Source organism: Cheilinus undulatus, linkage group 10 (genome assembly GCF_018320785.1).
Source record: "Cheilinus undulatus linkage group 10, ASM1832078v1, whole genome shotgun sequence".
NCBI classification, from domain to species: domain Eukaryota; kingdom Metazoa; phylum Chordata; class Actinopteri; order Labriformes; family Labridae; genus Cheilinus; species Cheilinus undulatus.
The window spans coordinates 22,075,508-22,097,151 of NC_054874.1; the positions used below are offsets into that span (position 1 = coordinate 22,075,508).

Sequence of the window (21,644 nt, forward strand, 5' to 3'; positions counted from 1 at the left end):
CCGAATATGTGGGCGGGACAATACTCAAATTACCATATAAATTTCGGGTATGTAGCCTCACTACCGTATTAATTTTCGGCTATGTAGCCTAATTACCATATTAATTTCGGATATGTGGCCTCATTACCATATTATCTGAAGATATCTACAATTGCATTTTTACATGTGGAAATTTCATTTTTGATATCAACAATTCAATTTTTACATGTTAAAAAGAAAATTGTAGATATCTCTACTATGATTATTACATGTAAGAATGTAATTACAGATATCTGAAATGCAATTGTTACATGTAAGAATTACATTCTTACATGTAACAATTCCAGTTCAAGATATCAATAATGTAATTTCCACATATAAGAATCGCATTTTAGATATCTAGAATTAATTTATGATATCTGTAATGTTAGAACAATTGTAGATATCATAAATGAACTTTCCTTACTAGTAAGAATAGAATTGTTGATATCAAGAATTTACATTTTTACTAGTGAGTATTGAGTTGTTGATATCATGAATTAGAATTGCGACATGTCAAAATGTCATTATGGATTTGTCGACTCTGAATTACAACATGTAAAAACTGAATTACAGATATGTGTGATTCAATTTGAATGGAAGTCAATGGCACAATTTTACATGTTGTAATTAAGTTACAGATATCTACAATGAGCATTTCCACTAGTGAAAAATGAATTGTAGATATCTTTAATTAGAACTGTTACCAGTGAAAATTACATTGTGGATATTTCGGATTGGAATTCTAACATGCCAAGAAAGCAATTATTGATATCTTCAATTGCTATTACTACTAGTACTTTAAATGTTAAAACGGCTTGCCATAGTATAGAGGTTCAGACCAGCCAAAATCCCCTGCCGATGGAAGTGTTCTAAAATTAATTTCGACCAATCACAAACCTGATTGAATCCTTACGTTTTACGTCAACATCTGTCACCATCCTGTCTTAATAACAATGCTTGCTTAAATAACAGATGAATATGCACCAATTTCTGGCTACTCTGCACAATAATTGCTATTAAAACTTGGAAAAAGAAGCCCTAACACGCATAAAACTATGACGTGTATATAAACAAATAAACAGGGATCAGCAAAAAATTTAAATTAAAAGTAAGTTTTTTAGTAAATAATTATAATTTTCATAGGCTATGTATTATTTTCTCATCTCTATTCATTTGTGCTACTGTTGCTGATATGATTTTTTTTTTGTCAAAATTGTAAACTTTACACTCCAGTATATGTTTGCATGCAATTACCTGAGTTAAAAAAAACTTAAGTCAAATACTATGACATTGTTCTTTAAGTTGCTGCACATGACAGGAGTTTAATTTTTTATCATGTTGTCCTGGCACATTTGTCAGATATTTCTTCCTATCTACAAATAATAATCAATGCGTCAACACCAATTTGTTTTTGTTTTTCTTATAAAAAGACCATGGGGGAAGAACAGTTCGCCAAAAAAAAAAAAAAAAACCACTCACTTCAGACTCTTTAACAAACAGAATTACAAGACAGTTTTTTTTTTTGCCTATATTACTCTTATACATACAATTTAAAGTCCTTTGTTCCTTATAAACAGTAAAACATGCCACATATTTCAAACAGACCTGAGCAAACTTTACAAATAAACAATGAAAGAGCAAAAATATAATTTATTTTCCAAAAGGAAAAAAATAGGTTTAAAACATAATTCTGCAAATACATTCTTTTTCTAGCAGAGTCAAACAGTAAAATAGTCACTTTTACTATCTACTATTTGCACTATTAGTACTTTCACTGATTTGAAATATATTCATGACAATACTGACATACGTATTATGGACAGAGGAGAAATAGGCCAGCACAAGCACATATGTCATAGCACTGTGCCTAAAAAGCCTCATCTGAAAGTGACTCCTTCAAGACTCTTTTCAGTCGTGTCTTTCTTTATGTGGTTTTGAGTCATATTTTGGCCTTAATAAATGATGTACCATAGTTAAAATCCACAGAATGACAACAACACAGTGATTTAAGTGGGTAATGGGTGCAAAGAAGAGAGAGGAGAAAGAGAATGAAAGACAGAGACAATACAACAAAAAACAATAACAGCAATCAACAGATTAAACCACTAATTAGTCACAGACTCGAGGCACATACACACGTGGACAAAATTGTTGGTACCCCTCTGTTAGCGAAAGAAAAACCCACAATGGTCACAGAAATAACTTGAATCTGACAAAGGTGATAATAAATAAAAATTCAATGAAAATTAACCAATGAAAATCAGACATTGCTTTTGAATTGTGGTTCAACAGAATTTCTTTAAAAAACAAACTCATGAAATAGGCCTGAACAAAAATGATGGTACCCTTAACTTAATATTTTGTTGCACAACCTTTTGAGGCAATCAATGCAATCAAACGATTTCTGTAACTATCAGTGAGACTTCTGCACCTCTCAGCAGGTATTTTGGCCCACTCCTCATGAGCAAACTGCTCCAGTTGTCTCGGTTTGAAGGGTGCCTTCTCCAGACGGCATGTTTCAGCTCCTTCCACAGATGTTCAATAGGATTTAGATCAGGGCTCATAGAAGGCCACTTCAGAATAGTCCAAGGTGTTGCTCGTAGCCATTCTTGGGTGTTTTTAGCTGTGTGTTTTGAGTCATTATCCTGTTGCAAGACCCATGACCTACGACTGAGACCAAGTTTTCTGACAGTGGGCTGCACATTTCTCTCTAGAATACCTTGATAGTCTTGAGATTTCATTGTACCCTGCACAGATTCAAGACACCCCTGTGCCAGATGCAGCAAAGCAGCCCCAGAACATAACAGAGCCTCCTCCATGTTTCACAATAGGGACAGTGTTCTTTTCTTGGTATGCGTCATTTTTGTGTATGTGAACATAGAGCTGATGTGCCTTGCCAAAAAGTTCCAGTTTTGTCTCACCTGTCCATAGGACATTCTCCCAGAAGCTTTGTGTTTTGTCAACATGCAGTTTGGCAAATTCCAGTCTCGCTTTTTTATGATTTGTTTTCAACAGCGGTGTCCTCCTTGGTCGTCTCCAATGAAGTCCGCTTTGGCTCAAACAACGACAGATGGTGCGATCTGACACTGATGTACCTTGACCTTGGAGTTCACCTTTAATGTCTTTGGAGGTTGTTCTGGGCTCTTTTGTTATCATTCCTATTATCCGTCTCTTTGATTTGTCATTAATTTTCCTCCTGCGGCCACGTCCAGGGAGGTTGGCTACAGTCCCGTGGATCTTAAATTTCTGAATAATAGTCACAGGAACAACAAGCTGCTTGGAGATGGTCTTACAGCCTTTACCTTTAACATGCCTGTCTATAGATTCTTTCTAATCTCCTGAGACAACTCTCTCCTTCTCTTCCTCTGGTCCATGTTTAGTGTGGTACACACCATGTCACCAAACAGCACAGTGACCACTTGTCACCCTTTAAATAGGCCAACTGACTGATTACAAGTTTGTAGACACCTGTGATGCTAATTAGAGGACACACCTTGGTTGAACATGTCCCTATGGTCACATTATTTTCAATCTTTTCTAGGGGGCACCATCATTTTTGTCCAGGCCTGTTTCATGAGTTTGTTTTTTTAAATAATTCTGTTGAACCACAGTTCAAAAGCAATGTCTTATTTTCATTGGTCAATTTTCACTGAATTTTTATTTATTATTACTTTTGTCAGATTCAAGTTATTTCTGTGACCATTGTGGGTTTTTCTTTCATCAACAGAGGGGTACCAACAATTTTGTCCACGTGTGTATGTTCTATAAGTATATGCCTAAAACCCACAACCATCTGTCCATTGTACTCTTCAAAGTAAAGACTCTAAAATACAATGTCATTATTTTAAAAAAAGAGTTTTATACATGGAGGCATACACTTTTCTTATGTCTTATGTATTATACTTGTCTCTTGTGTTATCCAGCAGTTGGTAAATGCTGTTGTTTTTTTTTTGTTTTTTTTTTGTCATTGACAAAGTGAGAACAAACATACATGGTACCGTGATGTCAGAATCAAATTCTTAAACAAACATGGTCTTTATCCTATATAGGAGCAACTCATTCAGGTCAGGTGGTGAAGCCATTAAGTGTCAGTTGGTATAACCACTATTTCTCATTAAAATTGAAAATATACAGAGAAATTACATAAAAAGAAATATTCGATTGCAAGGGGATTTAATGTTTTTAAACTAGATTTTTGTACAATTTGCCACTGGTTATTTAGAACAATATATTTTCTACGCATGTTTCTTTCTCAGTATCACAAAAAAATGCATGTAAAATTGAAAATGATGTACTTACATGGAATCCATATCTATGCAATATTTTAAAATGAGGAATTTACTAGTTTTTATGATTACTTTTGAATACACCAGTAAACTATGTAATATTATTCTTTGCGGTTACACGCTTGACATTCAGCTCCATGCAGTATTACTTAAAAAAAAGAAGGAAATCAATTATGAATAATAATAATAATCATAAATTTATTTGTATAGCACCTTTTAAAAACAGAGGTTTACAAAGGGCTTTGACAATAGACAGAATTACAATTAAGACAAGGTATCAAAACACAAGGGAAGAACATAATAGGAAGGACAAAACCCCAACAACAGAAGATCCCATGAAAACCTAACCCCAGTATCATACTCATTTTGGTTGACACATTACAAAGCCCAGGAACATGTCAAACGAAAAGACACCATAACACCTAGGTATGCATATTCCAGAATAAAAGTAGTGACCAAGGATAGACAAATAGAGACAAATAAAAATAAATAAAAACCCAGAATAACGTAGACCAGTCAAGGCAACGCAGGAACCCAACTACATAAAAGAGACCTAAGGACCAGAGATGTGAGAGCATCTAAAATGTAGAAAGAGATAGAAGGGACTAAAACTCAGAGAAGTAAGAATAAAATAAAACAAATTAAAATTTATAGAGATTTATTGATCATAAAACACAAATTAGAAAGCTAGGAACTGTAGAAAGTCATTCATGAATTAATAAAAATCGTAATAATACCTGAAAACCAGCCAAAACAAACAAACAAACAAACAAACAAACAAACAAAATCATACGTCCCATGTCAAAATAAAAGCAGAAATAGTCACCCATTGTGTTTTACAGTATAAAAAGAGGCCTTTTTTTATTTATTTATTTATTTTTAACAATGTATTATCATTAATCCTGGTGATAAACGTACTGGGTAACTAATGGACAATATTATTATTAGAGGAAAAACGAAGTTCTGGGCAACTGTAGGTATTTATTCATGTTTATGGCATAATTTCTTTTTATTATTATTATTTTGCATGGAGGTTTTTTATTTTGAAATTTTCACCCTTCCCACTGGGTCACATGATATCTTTTTCTCTGAGTCTTTTTTTTTTCAACAAGATAACAAAGAATTGACAGAATTTTTGCATTTTGCACTGCATATTTTTCATTTTCCCCAAATAAATTTAAAAAAGGAGTTTCTGAGGCTCATTTTAACCATGAAATGGCACTGTCTGAAAATACACTGACCGTTTTAAAACGCAGCTTGGTCCATATATTTGATCTGAATTGTCAAAGAAATGAGGAGCAGCACGTGCAGAAATGATATACATCCGTTCTAGGGCTAGATATTCTTCCGTTTTTCATTACACAATGTTTTAAGTGTGTTTTCCCCCCTCGAAATTCAGAAGAGAGGAAGTGGGGAAATAGGCTATACCAAATTATGACAGTAAATAAAGTATTATAGTGTTATCCGTTGACAGTTCTCATCAGCCAGTCTCTCACATAAACACAGAATGAATTTTACTTTTGGAAAAATGTCGTGGAGCTAGTATTCTTGTACCATACTTCATAAATGACATGAAAAGGCTGAGGCAAGCAGTAAATGGTTAGATCTGTTGTAATGACGCCCTCCAGCAACGAGGGGGTGTTGCCTCCAAGTGGCCATATTGAGAACAGAGTGAGTGTGTTAGATGAGAGGAGCAGGTCTGACTGAACACATAATTCCTGCACCGACTCTTGTGACTATGGCGGCCAATGAGGTTGATGTTTTCGCAGTAAGTATGATTATGTACTGTCTGCGGGTAGAAAATGACTAATGATTTGGTGTCCTCGGGCTGGATATAGAAATTAAACTAGCTAACCGGTAAGATTCAGGTGTGTAGGCTAAGGTGATGGTGATGGGCTGTGTGTCGGAAATGCAGCAGGATCGCGGGGATAGAGACGCATTTGACACCATATTCTATTGGAGGCGAAGGCGCTCTTCAGCATCCAACTGTGCAGAAAGAAACAACACCTGGCTGTTTACCTTGTCAACACCCCTGACAGGTGCACACTGGGACCAAAAGACCGTGCGTTTGCATGAATCACAGGACAGCAGGCTGCAGGAACCGAATTAAGAGGATAAACATAAGTAGCAGCCTCTTCATGTGACAGCTAGCTCCACTAAATTGCTCAGCGAATATTGGAATAGACCAGCCAAACATGTCGATTCGTTGTATCATAGCTAGTCTGCTGGTTAGTGTGCTGTAAACAGGGTGCATTGCAAATGATGGGACACTCCATTAAGTTAAGGGTGTGTGAGTTTTTGTCTCACTGTCAGAAGGGAGTTATGGGTACCAGGGCAGCAAGCAGCTTGGACATCCTCCCACCCAGTGAAACAACATCTAAAGAAAGAGCTCTTTGTGTATGTGTGTGTCTCTCTTGTTTGTTTGTGTGTATAAAGAGGGTGAGAGAGAAAAAGAGAGGGGCAGAAGCGGATGATTGTTGTGTTGAACACATCCTGGTCCTCATGTTGAGCCTCTTGCAGGATGCCAGAATCCCAGTGTGTGTCTGATATAGAAGGACTGAACCATTTTCCAGCCTAAACAGTCAGGGGTAACAGTGCAATCAAATGATTTGCATTATTATGCACACATTCAAAAGACTTCATATGTTTTCAGGGTGGTGTTTAGTGTTCCCTTTATAGTTAAAGGGACACAGACCCACCGCCTTAACCACTGTTGTAGAAAGAAAAAAAAGATTAAAATCCTCTTATATCTCTGTGGCTGCATCCACACAGCAGGCTAAGGTGACCTACATCTGATAATTTTTTTTTCCTATGAGATGCAGATCTGTTGTTGTTTTAATGATTGACTGGCACAAGTCACTGGAATTTGCACAAATCAGATTTTGGCCATTTTTAAATGTGGATCCTAATCCGACACAGGCCAGATATTTTATAAGGCAACATCAGTCAGAATATATGTGACTTTGACAGCACTAATCGCAGGTCAACACTGGCAGGACAGGTGGCAAAGGGTAAACCATGGTCAACCAGCCCAGGCTTTCATGATCACAGACAAGTGTCCTGTCAGAGGATCATAGTTATCAGACTCAGTAAAAACAATAACAGTAAAAGAACTACAGTTAAACACATAATCCAAAATAAGAATACAGCTGCAACAACCAATTGAGAAAGACCTGACAGGAAAAAAAGACTGAATGCTAAGATTAAAACTTGTAATACCCCTTTATGACCATTAGTTCACATTAGATTTGATATGATAACCCCTGCTCTCCATGTATGATTTTCCTCATGTGTCTAAATGTTAAGAGGGATGTTCTTCAGCCCAGTGGTATACTGTGTGGTATGGGAATAAAAAAAATGAATGTGCCTAAATGTAATTGAAAGCAGTAAGTATGCGTAAATTTAAATATCTTTTAAGCACAAAAAGGAGAAGGCTTCAGTGCTTTGTTGAGTCAGTGTCAGAGGATACCTATAAAGCATTCAAAATGTATAAACTGTATTTTTAATGTGAAACAATAATACTAACTTCAAAGGGGCTGTCCGTCTCCACCCCTCTTATGATTGGGCCACAGAGTTAAAGAAATTGGATTGGTCGGGAAACTGAGCCACATGCTGTTATTCTGCATAAGCCATTATGCTGATCTACCCAGTAAGAAGTGAACCATCTTCATAGGACTGAAAAAAGGATAACAAACAAGTTAACCCTGAAATTACCTTTATAACAGTAAAGAGAGCCACTTGGTTTTTCTGCAAGGACTAGGTGAGTGTGTTCAGCACCATGAAGTCTGAAACAGGCCAAAGTTGAAAAAGTAAGGTCAACAGCCAAGCAAAAAAACAAAAACAAAATCTGAGCATTAAGGCTTTCAGTGTGAATGCAGCAGATGTGAGATCAAACAGCAGCGATTTCTGGTGATCATTATGCAGTATCATTTGTCGTCTCTCAGCCTGTCTCTGTAAATTGAATTTTGTTAAATGAGACCAACAGTGATGATTATTTTCTTTCATATTCACGTAAAATGGCAGGCAAAGTGAGTCTTCCTCCTACCAAGAAGCAGGCAAACTTTGCCATCTAAGTCTAGCCTTCTGTCACTCTCTGTGTAAACCAGGCCAGACCTGCAGAACAGGCTGCAGAGCAACAGTCTGAGAGCCTGAGTGAAAGTCAGTCAGTTCGTTTACATGCACAGTTAAGTCAAGCTACCTGCTTATTCAGGCCATTTAACTGCACCGCTCTCCTTGTCTCAAAATAATCAATATAATTGGGGTAGAATCCATTTATTAATACAAATATATGTTCATCTCCTCATTGGTAATTGTGGATACAACCCTTCAACTTAAGGCAGGCATACGATGGCGACTCTATGACAGTTGTGGCGGAGTGCCAACTCATACTGTGCCACTAAATTGCTTACGATGCACAACCATCGTGCACGGTTTATGTTTTTACTAACCTTGCAAAGCATATGGATTTGCCCATTTTCGTGTTTCTTACTGGTGAATCCATCTTACAAAGCTCCCATCTAAACAGTTTGGGCCCGGTTAGAAAGTGACAGGACCAATCAGTGTCGAAGGGCAGCAGAGTTGTGACGTATGCAAGCAGCGATAAGAGGCCGGTGCAATTATGGCGGAAGACGTTAGCTTGGATGCCACTAAAGCGCAAGTTTTATCAGAACTTGTCGTCGTGTACTGACATGTCCACAGTCACCATAGTCTGCATTATGCAGCTATCTATGGAGTTTATTCGTTGGTAGCGGCGCACCTCAGTTTGGGACTACGACATCACGTTTTGTTGCTCTGATTGGTCCGTAAAGATGTGACAGACAGAACGTTCATCCAATCACCCTTCGAGTTTTTTTCAAAGACTCTGCCCTTTCCCAAATGCTGTCTATGGAAGGTTTTCCAGATGGATGTGTGAAACAAATCCATTTGGTGTGTCAGGTTATGTTTTTACACATCAGAGTCCAGTGGTCATGCACAACCCAAGTACTCTCACTGTGCAAGTGGAGGAAAGACAGACTATGACTGTATCTGTGGGGTTTCATTTGAAAAAGTCTCATGTAATATGTTTCCAGTCATATTCCCTCTCTCTCTCCCACTGTCTCTTGCTCTATCACACAAAAACAACATCACTATTCATGTCAGCTTGAGATCTACGAGTAGGCGTGTTTCCTGCTCGTTAATTTCCTTTATTATAGCGAGTAGCATTAGAAAGTAATTCCTGGGGAGCAGGTGGCCTAGTGGTTAAAGGCACTCTCCATGTACGCAGGTGGCCCGGGTTCCAAGCAGCTGGTCGGGCCGTAGTCAGGTTGTGGTCGCCATCGTATCCCCCTGTACACTTCACAACAAATGACGCACAATCTGACTGAGAGTTGGCTTGACTTCCGAGTGAGTTGTGCAACCCAAAATTTGTGTCTGAACCGGATGAAATTTGCACAGTTTACACCTGGTTTTAGCTACTATTGGAACGTCTTCCAGCTGACCATTCTAACAAGTTTGCAGGCAACTAACATGGTGTATGTTGAAATGGTGAAAACTTTACAACTCTGTAAACTTTGGATGCGCTCTATGCTCTACTTTTATTACAAATGCGATGCACACCATCACTCTAGCTTGTGGTGGTAACCGAAGGCAGTCAACAATGCAGGTTCTGCTATACCTAGAAGTAATGCTGTTTGACTTTCTGGTCAAAGTCTGGTGTGGACAGACACTGTGGAGAATGTGCAGAACACCTAGTCAAGTATGGGTCAGATAGAGGAGTATACATGCAAGAGGAATTTAATCTCTGACCATTTCGTCAGACTTCAAACAATTAAACTTACAATGAATTCAGTTGGACTATCATATTTACATGAATTTAAAAATCCAGGTTTTGTTGAACAGGATAATATATTTGATCTGACTGCATGTAAATGAAATGTGACAGTTTCTTTGTTTCAGTCATTATTTGAATCATACTTAAATTACCATCCTTTCTTTCTGCATCGTTTAGGCTATAAATGCATGAGAAAGGCTCAACCCTGATTCTAAAGCTTCATGATAAACAGCCACAACACTCTGTGTAAAGTGTGACATAAGTGCTGAAAAGTCAAATGATTTACAGCCGTGCATGTCTCTACTTGAGGAATGTGCCTTGTAATATTGACACATAAGGTTTTTATAGGCCTGACTTTTCAGGTTTGTCAAGCAGAAGAGAGACAGAGAATTGACCTAATTTGTAAAGCATGCTTTGGGGATAGGATCTACCCAAGGACTTTTTAACCTCATGCTCATACTGACACAAGGTTAATATGCTGAACTATTACTAAAAGTAATTAAATCTTCTTTTTTGATCATTTTCCAAATATCTCAGAATGAAGAGAAGCGAAACTTGGAGCTCAGAGGCCATGTTGGGTTTGACAGTCTCCCTGATCAGCTGGTCAGCAAGTCAGTCGCTCAGGGATTCTGCTTTAACATCCTTTGCGTAGGTATGTATGAAGGCAGAAAATACTCATTATTAAAACTTGAGCTATCATTTATGTAGACTTAGGCTTTTCTTTTCTCTGCTCAGCTTATGTTATACTCTTTTTAAGGTGAGACTGGGATTGGCAAGTCCACATTAATGAACACTCTCTTCAATACAACATTTGAAAACGAGGAAGCCAGCCACTATGAGAAAGAGGTACAGTTACGCCCTCAAATGTACAATCTGCAGGAGAGCAACGTCAAGCTCAAGCTGACCATTGTGCACACTGTGGGGTTCGGAGACCAGATCAACAAAGAAGACAGGTGCACATTCTTTTTTGACTTCTTGGATGCTTTAAAGGCTAAAAATGGATCAAAAAGACAGAGAACCCTTGTCTGTTATTAAAATGTCCCATACAAGTGTAGCAGAAATCTCTGTTGCTGTTTCTGTACTGGTCTTTAAAGATTAAGAGATCCAGTGATTTAAAAACTGTCTTGGTCAGATCAGCAGCAGCTATTAATCATGCCCCCCTTTTCCTTTGTTGTACGCCAACATACTTATATGGAACTGAGAGACAGATCTGGCCTGTTTCTGGCCTGTGAAATGAGGGGGTGAAGGGGAGTATAAGATTGGCTGGCAGAACTAATGCAGTCTCAATAGAGACTGAGTGCTCCAACAGCGAGCACAAAAACTTACTTTTTCTATTTTTTGGCCTCAAAACTAGGAAAATAGTTTGTAACTACGATACTAAAAAAAATTCAGACAGTAATTTAAAATTTAAATCCAGTACTATTTAAGGAAAAACTTTTTACTCTCACTCTTACATAGAAAAGCTATTTCTCTTCATATTAATTGGAACACAACTATGTCAATATGTTCATAGCTATGATTATAGCTTTATATACAATGAGTAAAATACATAAAATAGTCAATCTCCAGAAAACAACAAAAATGTACTTTCAAAATAAAATGGGGTAAAATAAAACATGGATGTACAACCCCAATTCCAAAATAGTTGGGTTGCTGTGTAAAATGTAAATAACGGGATGCAAAGGCTTTGCATCCCGTTATCACTGTCTGGCGACAGTTTACTGTGCCATCCAAAAAAATGTTAAAGCTGTATCATTCAGAGAAGAAGCCATACGTGAACACTATCCAGAAACACTGCAGTCATCTTTGGGTCAAAGCTTATTTTAAATGGGCTGAGGCAAAATGGAAAACTGTTCTGTAGACAGATGAATCCAAATTCAAAATTCTCTTCTAGAAATCATGGATGCCATGTCCTGCAGACTAAAGAGGAGACGGACCATCCAGCTTGTTATCAGTGCACAGTTTAAAAGCCAGCATCTCTGATGGTAGGGGGTTGCACCAGTTCCTATGGCATGGGTAGCTTACACATCTGGAAAGGCACTATCAATGCTGAAAACTATATAGAGATTTAAGAGCAACATACACTCCCATCCAGGCAATAAGTCTGTTTAGGGAAGGCCTTGCATATTTCAGTAAGACAATGCTAAGCCACATACCGCATCCATCACAACAGCATGGCTTCACAGTAAAAGAGCTGAACTGACCTGCCTGCAGTCCAGACCTTTCCCCAGTAAAAAACATCATAAACAAAAATTCTGACAAAGACCCAGGACTGTTGAGCAGCTAGAATCCTACATCAGACAAAAATGGGACAACATGCTGCTCCCAAAACTCAAGCAACTGCTCTCTTCTCTTCCAAGATGTTTACAGACTGTTGTTGAAAGAAGAGAGGATTCAACACAATGGTAAATGTGGCCTTGTCCCTAATTTTTTAAGATGTGTCACTGCCATCAAATTTAAAATTAGCTAATATTTTCATAAAATTGTCAAATTTCTCAGTTTCAACATCTTATGTGCTTTTTATGTTCTATTGTTAATGAAATATGGGTATATGAGGTTTGCAAATCATTTCATATGGTTTTACTTGCATTTTACACAGCGCCCCAACTTTTTTTGGAATTGGGGGTTGTAGATACTGCAGGTGCAGATGACAGTTTTCGACCTGAGGACCCATGGTCATATCTTAAGCCCATGTTTGAGGATTTTGAAATGTATAGCCATGTAGTCTTAACTACAAATTCTACAACTTTGGAAAAAAAAGAAGTTTTAAAGGCAAGTACTGCAGTAGTTTAACTGAAGTAGCAACTATGACCTTACTGGAGGAATATTGACTAGAAGAATCTGTGCTTTGACTCTTTGTTTATCACTGCCAGCATGCCTCTTGATTAATTTCTAACAAGGCTTATCTTACATTTCTATGCCCTTTCTTTCTGCACAGCTACAAACCCATTCTTGAGTATATTGATACTCAGTTTGAAAAGTACCTTGAAGAGGAAATGAAAATAAAACGCTCCCTGTTTAACTGCCATGACACAAGAATCCACATCTGCCTGTATTTCATCGCCCCTAACGGGCACTCCCTGAAGTCCTTGGATCTTGTTACAATGAAGAAACTGGACAGCAAGGTGACCCCAGAACAGGACAGTGTGTATTTCAGCAGTTATTTTCTGTTGTTCCTCAGACCATCACTCATACGATGAATTTTTCACACAGGTAAACATCATCCCTGTTATTGCAAAGGCAGACACGGTGTCCAGGAGTGAACTGGACAAATTAAAGATCAAAATAATGAGTGAGCTGGTCAGTAATGGAGTGCAGATTTATCAGTTTCCCACAGAGGATGAAGCTGTTGCAGAAATCAACTCCTCCATGAATGTGAGTAAGAAATAGAGATCATGCAAAACATGTGCCCCATGTGTTTTTTTTACAAGATACTAGTGCATCTCAAAAAATTAGAATATCATGACAAAGTTTAATATTTTTTTGTTTGTAGACTTGTTACACAGAGTGAAATATTTCAAGCCTTTATTTCTTGAAATGTTGATGATTATGGCTTACAGATAAGAAAACCCAAAATTCTGTGTCTCAAAAAATTAGAATATTACATAAGATCAATAAAAAAATGATGTTTTAAACAGAAATGTCAGGCTTCTGAAAAGTATGTTTATTTCTATGCCTTCAATACTTGGTTGGGCCTCCTCTGTGCCTCTTCACTCTTCAAGGTCCCAGAGGCTGGAGGAAGAGTGGAGAGGCACAGAATCCACATTGCTTGAAGTCCAGTGCGAAGTTTGCACAGTCAGTGATAATTTGGGCTGCCATGGCATCTGCTGGTGTTTGTCCACTGTGTTTTCTGAAGTCCACAGTCAACGCAGCCATCTACCAGGACATTTTAGAGCACTTCAGGCCCCCCTCTTGCTGACAAGCTTTATGGAGATGCTGATTTCATTTTCCAGCAGGACTTGGCACCTGCCCACACTGCCAAAGGTACCAAAAGCTGGTTCAATGACCATGGTGTTTCTGTGCTTGATTGGCCAGCAAACTGGCCTGACCTGAACCCCATAGAGAACCTATGGGGTATCGTCAAGAGGAAGATGAGAGACACCAGACCCAACAATGCAGATGATCTGAAGGCCGCTATCAAAGCAACCTGGGCTTCCGTTATACTTGAGCAGTGCCACAGGCTGATCGCCTCCATACCATGCTGCATTGATGCAGTAATTCATGCAAAAGGAGGCCCAACCAAGTATTGAAGGCACAGAAATCAACATACTTTTCAGAAGCCTGACATTTCTGTTTAAAACATCTTTTTTTATTGATCTTATGCAATATTCTAATTTTTTGAGACACTTAATTTTGGATTTTCTTATCTGTAAGCTATAATCATCAACATTTCAAGAAATAAAGGCTTGAAATATTTCACTCTATGTGTAACAAGTCTATATAATATATGGGTTTCACTTTCCGAAAAGAGTGACAAAAAATATTGAACTTTTTTCACAATATTCAAATTTTTTTGAGATGCACTAGTACTGGTTGCTTCAGTACTTGCTTCTCATCTCTTTTGATTAATATTTATTTTGGTGCTGTAGCATTGTAGTAATTGATTAATAAATTGAAAGTGTTATGTGTTACAGACACATCTTCCCTTTGCTGTGGTTGGAAGTGTTGAAGACGTTAAAGTTGGCAATAAGATGGTGAAAGCGCGGCTGTACCCCTGGGGATCAGTACAGGGTGAGTGCTCTGATTTGGTTTGACAAGCATTATAAACAGTGGGGCTGTTTAGTCACATGCCTGCTGCTGAACTATTAATAGAATTTTACTTGAGATTTAACCAAAATATCATGTTTTCTGTTTTTATTAGCTCACTAAGCTGCATTGTTCCCTTGTTCCCTCAGTGGAAAATGAAAACCACTGTGATTTTGTGAAGCTGAGGGAGATGCTGCTGCGTGTGAACATGGAGGATCTCCGAGAGCAAACGCATGCTCGACACTATGAGCTCTACCGTCGCTGCAAGCTGGAAGAGATGGGCTTCAAGGACACAGACCCAGACAGCCAATCATTCAGGTGAAATTAGGCTTAGTGGTGATGTAATGCATGTGGGCACCTTATATCACTTAAATTGCCATAAAAGGCCTCGGCCCTCGTATTATTATACTGACAAATGAGTTAACTGCATTTACAGTGCTTCTAAATGTTTTTCTGTGATGTATTGTGATGTTAAATTTTTCAGAACCAGACCTTTCAGATGGGATTTGTATCTCTAGGCAAGATTATCTGATTTTGTGCATCTGTGATTCAAAGCCTACCAAATGCTCCATCAGACTCGCTGAGTTTCATGGACTTTTGAAATCTAATTTAAAATGTCAACAAAGACACTCTCCCACTTTGGACCAAATCTTCCTCCAGACTCGCATGAACTCAAAAATATTATCATAAACATGAGGAACGAGGGAAATGTTGGATAGGGATAATAAAGGGCTTGAAAAATGATTAAATAATAATTTTAAGAAATATAAAACCCAAGGAGTTCTAGGTTTTGTTTTTTTTTAATTTGAGGTAAAGGAAACACAAAACTATTCTTTTTCCACTAGAAGGTAGGAGCATAAAGAGTGAGGCTTTTTGACTATTTTTAGACTTTATTTTAATTATTTAACTGGTTGGAATAAGTAATTGATGTGTTTGAGTGTATTTCCGACTTATCTGAACCTTTCGGTGCTATCATAAATTAATGTAGAGATAAGTCTTAGCAATTTTCTTCAAATTGTGAATAAAGTCAATCCAGGTTCTTTGTTATCAGACTGATCAGTGTCCAGCATGAAGCTGAACCAGCCCCTTCCTAAATTCTTGGCAGTTATTATCTTTCTTTCAAATTGAGGATTTTCAATCTGAAAGAATGAAAGTTTAAGAAAAGTCTGTTGAAGACTTTCAAGGTTAAAAGCTGTCTTTTTTATCATAGTTAGAGGGCACTTTGTTTGCAGTCAGCAATTAAACATCCATTCCTCCAGCCAGCAATGAATACAACAATAAAAAATACAAGTCCAATGGATAATAACACAATAGGTAGGAGATCAATTTAAAAGCAAGCACGGTTAATCTTATGAAGTAAGTGATTAGAGACAATAGTACAGTTGAAATCAGGGTTAAAAATCTAACCCTACCACTGCTACTGTCTGTCGCTATTACCAACATCATATATTCCTGTTAAATGGAAATGCTGTACATTTAAAAGCATTTTGCCACAAGAACAGTGACCTGAGTGTTCTGACATGAACCAATAAACCCATTACTGTTGAAGGGAGTCTAAGCATTAAATTATTATCAAATAATCAGCTTTGTTTTCCAAATCTAGTATGGATTTTTTTGTTATGTATATTTATATATTTGAAGAAATGAAGAGATTTCTTGTAAGGTTATAAAAAGTATCAACATAATAAATAAGCATTAATAGAAAAATTGATCTGAATTCAATTCTTTTTAATATTTATTTACACAAAAAATGTCTGATAATTTTCAACTACAGACTCAGACTGTTGCCATGGCAGCCACTCGAAGTAAAAATACAGTTGGGAAGTATGAGCCCAATGTTTTTATGAAGAATATAGGTAAATTAGATCTGTCGTAATTGCTATTTCTCTGTTGTAAATATCCAAATCGATCACAAACGTGCAGTCCATAATTTTAAACACTTAAAAAATATTAACTCTTAGAACTTCTGAAAATAATGCTAAAGAGAACTGCCAGTACTAGGGGTGTAATGGTATTTGTATTTGTCCTGACCCATCATGGTTCAGAGGGCACAGTTTGGTGCACGTAGTCCCACAGTGAAAACATCTCAATTCCTCCAACAGTCTATGGTCTGAATGGAGAAAAACAGCAAACATAGATGATAGTATTACAGTATCTGTGTATCTTTTTTTTCATGTTTGATACAGCGCAGGCTGAACCAGCTATCACAGGTAGTTCTTTTTATTATGAGACAGATCAAAATGTAAGCTACACTACTGTAAGCTGAAAAGTAATAAATAAGGGAAACCTAGAAACAGGCCCATAAATTCAGGACTTTATGTTCCTTTTTAACCCAAAAACTGAACCCATATTGAACAGTGACCCCAAAACCGTGGTAAGAGCTGAACTATGACCTCTGTGAACCATTACACCCCTACCAGCAACTCTTGATTTAGACGTCAGGGTGAACATGTGTTTATGAATGTCTGATGTCTTCAGCTGGGCTCTCTTGTTAAATCTACCTGTAATATAGTTGTTCTCATGCTATTGATATATGCAATTGACTGATTACAAAGTCTGTCATCAGCTTGATTCTTTTTGTCGATTGGCATCACTAATATTTTGTAATGATTTGAGAATATGGTTCTGGAAACCAGAGGTGGAAAAAAGTACAATTCTCTTGTACTCAAATAAAAGTACAGTTACTGTGGTTAATATGTACTTACGTAGAAGTTAAAGTACTGGTCTATAAATCTACTCAAGTCCAAGTATTTAACTCAAAGTATAGAGTAGCTACTGATGAGATGTTCAGTAAGATATGATCTTTCTTTATTGGCAACTTCATGAGAACCACAAAGGGTATTGCACTAATTTCACCTTTAACAACCATCTTCAGCCTCCAGGAAACATATGAAACCAAGAGGAAGGAGTTTCTTGTGGATCTGCAGCGCAAAGAGGAAGAAATGAGACAGATGTTTGTCAACAAAGTGAAGGAGACAGAAGCAGAGCTCAAAGAAAAGGAAAAGGAGGTGAGGACCAATATCGTCCTGAAATCATTGTAGATAGGAAACTTAAAGTTGTATTAAAGTACATATTTAAGGAAAGAAACATGTTTTTCCTTACTATGTGCACTAATCCACCCTCACTATCATCTTTAGCTCCATGAGAGGTTCGAGCAGTTGAAGCGAATGCACCAGGAAGAAAAAAAGAATCTGGAGGAGAAAAGACGAGAGCTAGAGGAGGAGATGAATGCCTTCAACAGAAGAAAGGTCGCAGCGGAGACACTGATGGGACAAGCACTGCAAGGTTGCTCACAGCCATTCAAGAAGGACAAGGACAAGAAGAAGTAAGTTCTTCTTTTCTGTGTGTTTGAATTGTATTTTTACTCAAGCAGGCATCAGTATTAGAAAATATTTAAAACTCCCAGCTTTCTTGTGCTACTCACAGATAAATCATTAAATACCACATATACATGATATCCATAAACATCTTCCATGAGCCAGTTTGTATGTAGAGTCGATTGGAAAGAGGGGGAGGTGTACAGTGTGATTAATGAGATAGTGTTATCTTCCCAGAAGTCATGTTGGCTCAGAATGTGATACAGTGACAGATTCAGACCAACACTGTGCACCCAGACATCGAAGGAAGGGTCACAGCTTGCATGACAAAGCCTTTTGGTTATTTGTCTGCAGGCTGACCTGCCAGACTGTATCTCAGGCAGGGGTACTTTTGTTTACATTCAACTGGTCTCATTGATGCTCATGCCATGTGAGACACAGATAATACTCAGACATCCCACATAGAGTAATAATGATAATTTCTGCAGGAGGAAAATTCTGTGTCAGGATGTATTCTTTGTGCTTAAACATCCATCTACTGTTTGAAGTCCTAGATATGCCATGGAAATCCACATTAACAAAGGTGGCCTCAAGCCTGCAAGGCACATTGATTTGAGACATTACATTTGTTGAATATTTTCATCGTGACCTTAATCTGGAAGTAAAATAGTTTGACCAAAAAAAAACAAACAAAAACAATCATTTGGCTAATGAGTAATTGCTCAATTACCTGTCTCCTACATGGGGTATCAAAGAAAATGGTGAGATAAAATTAGGCTGCAGTTAAACTATAAGCCAAATTGACCTGAGTCCGATTTTGTTTTTTCAGACCTGATTTGTTTTGACAGTTTGAACAGCACCACTGTTTTATATGAATCAACTGAAGCGAATGGGGAAGTCTGATTTTAGCAACAGACAAAGAAAAAAATAATAATATAGAGCACTAAGGCTTGCAGTATAAATACAGCCTCAGAGATAGTAACCAGGCACTTACATGGGGCCATCCAATATTAGTACTCAGACTGTGAATTTTCATATGTTTTGGAGAAGGGGATTTATCGTTACTTTCTGGTTCCTAGTGTCTTAAAAGTTGCCTGTGTCTGCTTAAATTAATAGTAAAAGCTGAGTCAGATAAATTGGCTTTTGATAATTATTTTGGGAAAAAAAAAATAGGTTAATATGTTGGAAGTAAATGTTACGTTGACTCTGAACAGCCCCTAAAATCGAGCCTATGACAAGGAAGTTATTGCTTAAATTAGCAACAACCCAAACATTTGGATTTGAATTTCATTCATTCGTTCGTTTGGGATTCGTTGTATCTCCAGACATCTTTTCCTGCCATCAAGCACCCTTCCATTTTATTTTCTTTTTCCATATATTGTCTCTGTCTATTTTGTCCTCTCCCTTTTCAGTTGATTTATCCAACATCCAGGGATACCAGGAATGTGTCTGCCATCAGCATGGGAAAAAGGCCTGTCATATCTGACATTACTTCCTGGCACTGTATGTGTGGTGTCACAGTGACTGCACGTATGTGAGCCTAATAAAGTGATGGCTCTAAGCCACTGTTTACTTATGGGTCAAAAAGGTAGCTTTGCTTTGTGTTTTTGATTTGTCCCTAATGCTGACTGTGCTCAACACACAATCCGCTTAACGTTTTTTTTTTTTTTTTAACACATTTTATACTTTGTTTCATGTTCTTGTCATGAAATATATTTGCCTCCAGTCTTACATTTATGTTTCTCAGTGAGAAGAGTTGAGATTTACTACAGGAGAATTTCAGTTAATGACTGGATTGAACTAATGACTGTGAGCTAGGAAATATGTACGTAAATTAACATTCAGCAATCATTTGTATTTATAACTGCATTATTCACAAGTTGAATGGTTTTCTTTTGGCCTTTTTTTAAAAACAGAATTTCTTAAAATACAGAAAAAAGTTTTTTCTATTCTGTATAGTTTATAGTAGGACATTAAATTTTCTTACATGCATCATACATCTTACATTTTCTTTCTCTATGCAAACACATAAAAAAAGATTGGATTAACTCTCAAAATCCTGAATGTGTGTCAAATATGTTGCATCCATTTATGTTCAAATAAATGTTGGAAAAATTCAAAACTTGTAATCAGTTCATCTGTTGGTCAGTTGAACCCATTCCCTGGTTCCCCCTCAGTTCTTTGAGCTGTCTCATCACATCAGTCATTTGTGTGATTCACTGCATTTCATATCACACTCATCATGATAAACAAAAAAGGTACTCTGATTTGACTGATTTTGCCAACTGTGTTCTTACAAACATGAGAAACATTCAATTCAAATTTGTTTTCTCTGCCATCAGTCAGCAGCTGCACACAGGACAAATAACTAAATGCTTACTTAACTGTGTATTTGCTCCTTTTCATTTTTGTCTAGACTCTGCGATCAATAAATTGCTTGTTCTGATAAATAACATGATTTTTCTTTCCTTTTCATAGCTTCTTTAGTCTACCATCTGCGTGCTCCTTAACCTCTGGAAGGAATTTGAATTAGAGGACTTTCTACTACATTTAAGGATCACAGACTAACTGTCAACTTTATTATTTTTACTATGTGAAGTAACAATTTTATAGGACTGCACTTAACATCAGCCTGAAGTATTCCATGTCTACTAAACCGTCCTTTAAGCTTTTGAAGCTGCTCTGTAGCATGGTCTCTGCATGGCTCCTAATACTCATTCCTAAAAGTTTTGATATGTCATCGCCAAAATCTCTGTTTTGTACTAGATATGGTTCCTTATTTCATCTGCCATGTTGTGCTTGTAGCTTCTTATTGATGACGCTTTACACTGTGAAGTACATATTACAAAACTACATATTGCTATTAAATGTTGTACAAACTTAGAAGTATATTATTTATAAGCACTTTAAATCAATCATAGTTCAATTACTATATTAAATTATCATTAAAGACTTTCTATCACGCTAACATGTCAGCCCTCATGTTGTACCCATTTAGATCTATTATTAAGTGTTATCATTGTTTCTAACTGCAGAAAACGATATAAAGAAATATGTTATTGTTAATTGAAAACGCCTGGATGTACTGCATATAAATTCAGGGTTTATGTCAGAATGTCAGTAGATCTATAATACAGGTCTTTGCAGGCCTGCTTGGAGAATTGTAAATTACAATGTAATAAAGAGTTGCTTTATTGAAAAATGGTCAGTTCTTTTCAGCCTATAACTGCACTTTTACACAGAAAAGACACAGAAAAAAATGTTGTATAAGCTGCACCCCCAGCAGGTTTGTGTTCCTTCCAGACTGTTCCAGAAAATCACCTCCAGCTGCCTACTAAAAAAGGAGAGGCGCCAATATAGTGTGACAATATGTGGGTAAGATATCCTTCACATTCCCTCTTAGTACAAAATTCACTTTAAGTCTGTTTTCTGTCATTCTACCGTCTGAAACGCCTTAAACCATTT

The 21,644-nt window shown here is 37.2% G+C and overlaps 1 protein-coding gene across 3 annotated transcripts; it reads left to right on the plus strand.

Moving 5' to 3' along the window:
* The first annotated feature begins 5,992 nt into the window (after nt 1-5,992).
* Nucleotides 5,993-21,293, plus strand: LOC121516228 (septin-8-A-like). 3 transcript variants are annotated; one of them, XR_005992457.1, is made up of 11 exons: nt 5,993-6,075; nt 10,654-10,768; nt 10,874-11,069; nt 13,055-13,241; nt 13,330-13,491; nt 14,751-14,847; nt 15,012-15,180; nt 17,738-17,870; nt 18,000-18,187; nt 19,592-19,709; nt 20,658-20,696. XR_005992457.1 is itself a non-coding variant. In XM_041797385.1 (10 exons), exons 1-10 carry the CDS (start codon nt 6,046-6,048, stop codon nt 20,710-20,712), a joined length of 1,332 nt encoding a protein of 443 aa, XP_041653319.1. In that variant the 5' UTR covers nt 5,993-6,045; the 3' UTR covers nt 20,713-21,293. The 3 variants fall into 3 exon arrangements, 2 of the variants coding, with proteins under 2 accessions (XP_041653319.1, XP_041653320.1); XM_041797385.1 differs by lacking the exon at nt 19,592-19,709 and having other exon boundaries at nt 20,658-21,293; XM_041797386.1 differs by lacking the exon at nt 20,658-20,696 and having other exon boundaries at nt 19,592-20,339.
* The last annotated feature ends 351 nt before the right edge of the window (nt 21,294-21,644 follow it).

Coding starts and splice junctions, on each gene's coding strand:
- LOC121516228 (XM_041797385.1), top strand. CDS start 6,046: ATGGCGGCCAATGAGGTTGATGTTTTCGCA. Junction 11,070..13,054: donor CAGATCAACAAAGAAGACAG/GTGCACATTCTT, acceptor CTTTCTGCACAG/CTACAAACCCATTCTTGAGT. Junction 13,242..13,329: donor TGAAGAAACTGGACAGCAAG/GTGACCCCAGAA, acceptor TTTTTCACACAG/GTAAACATCATCCCTGTTAT.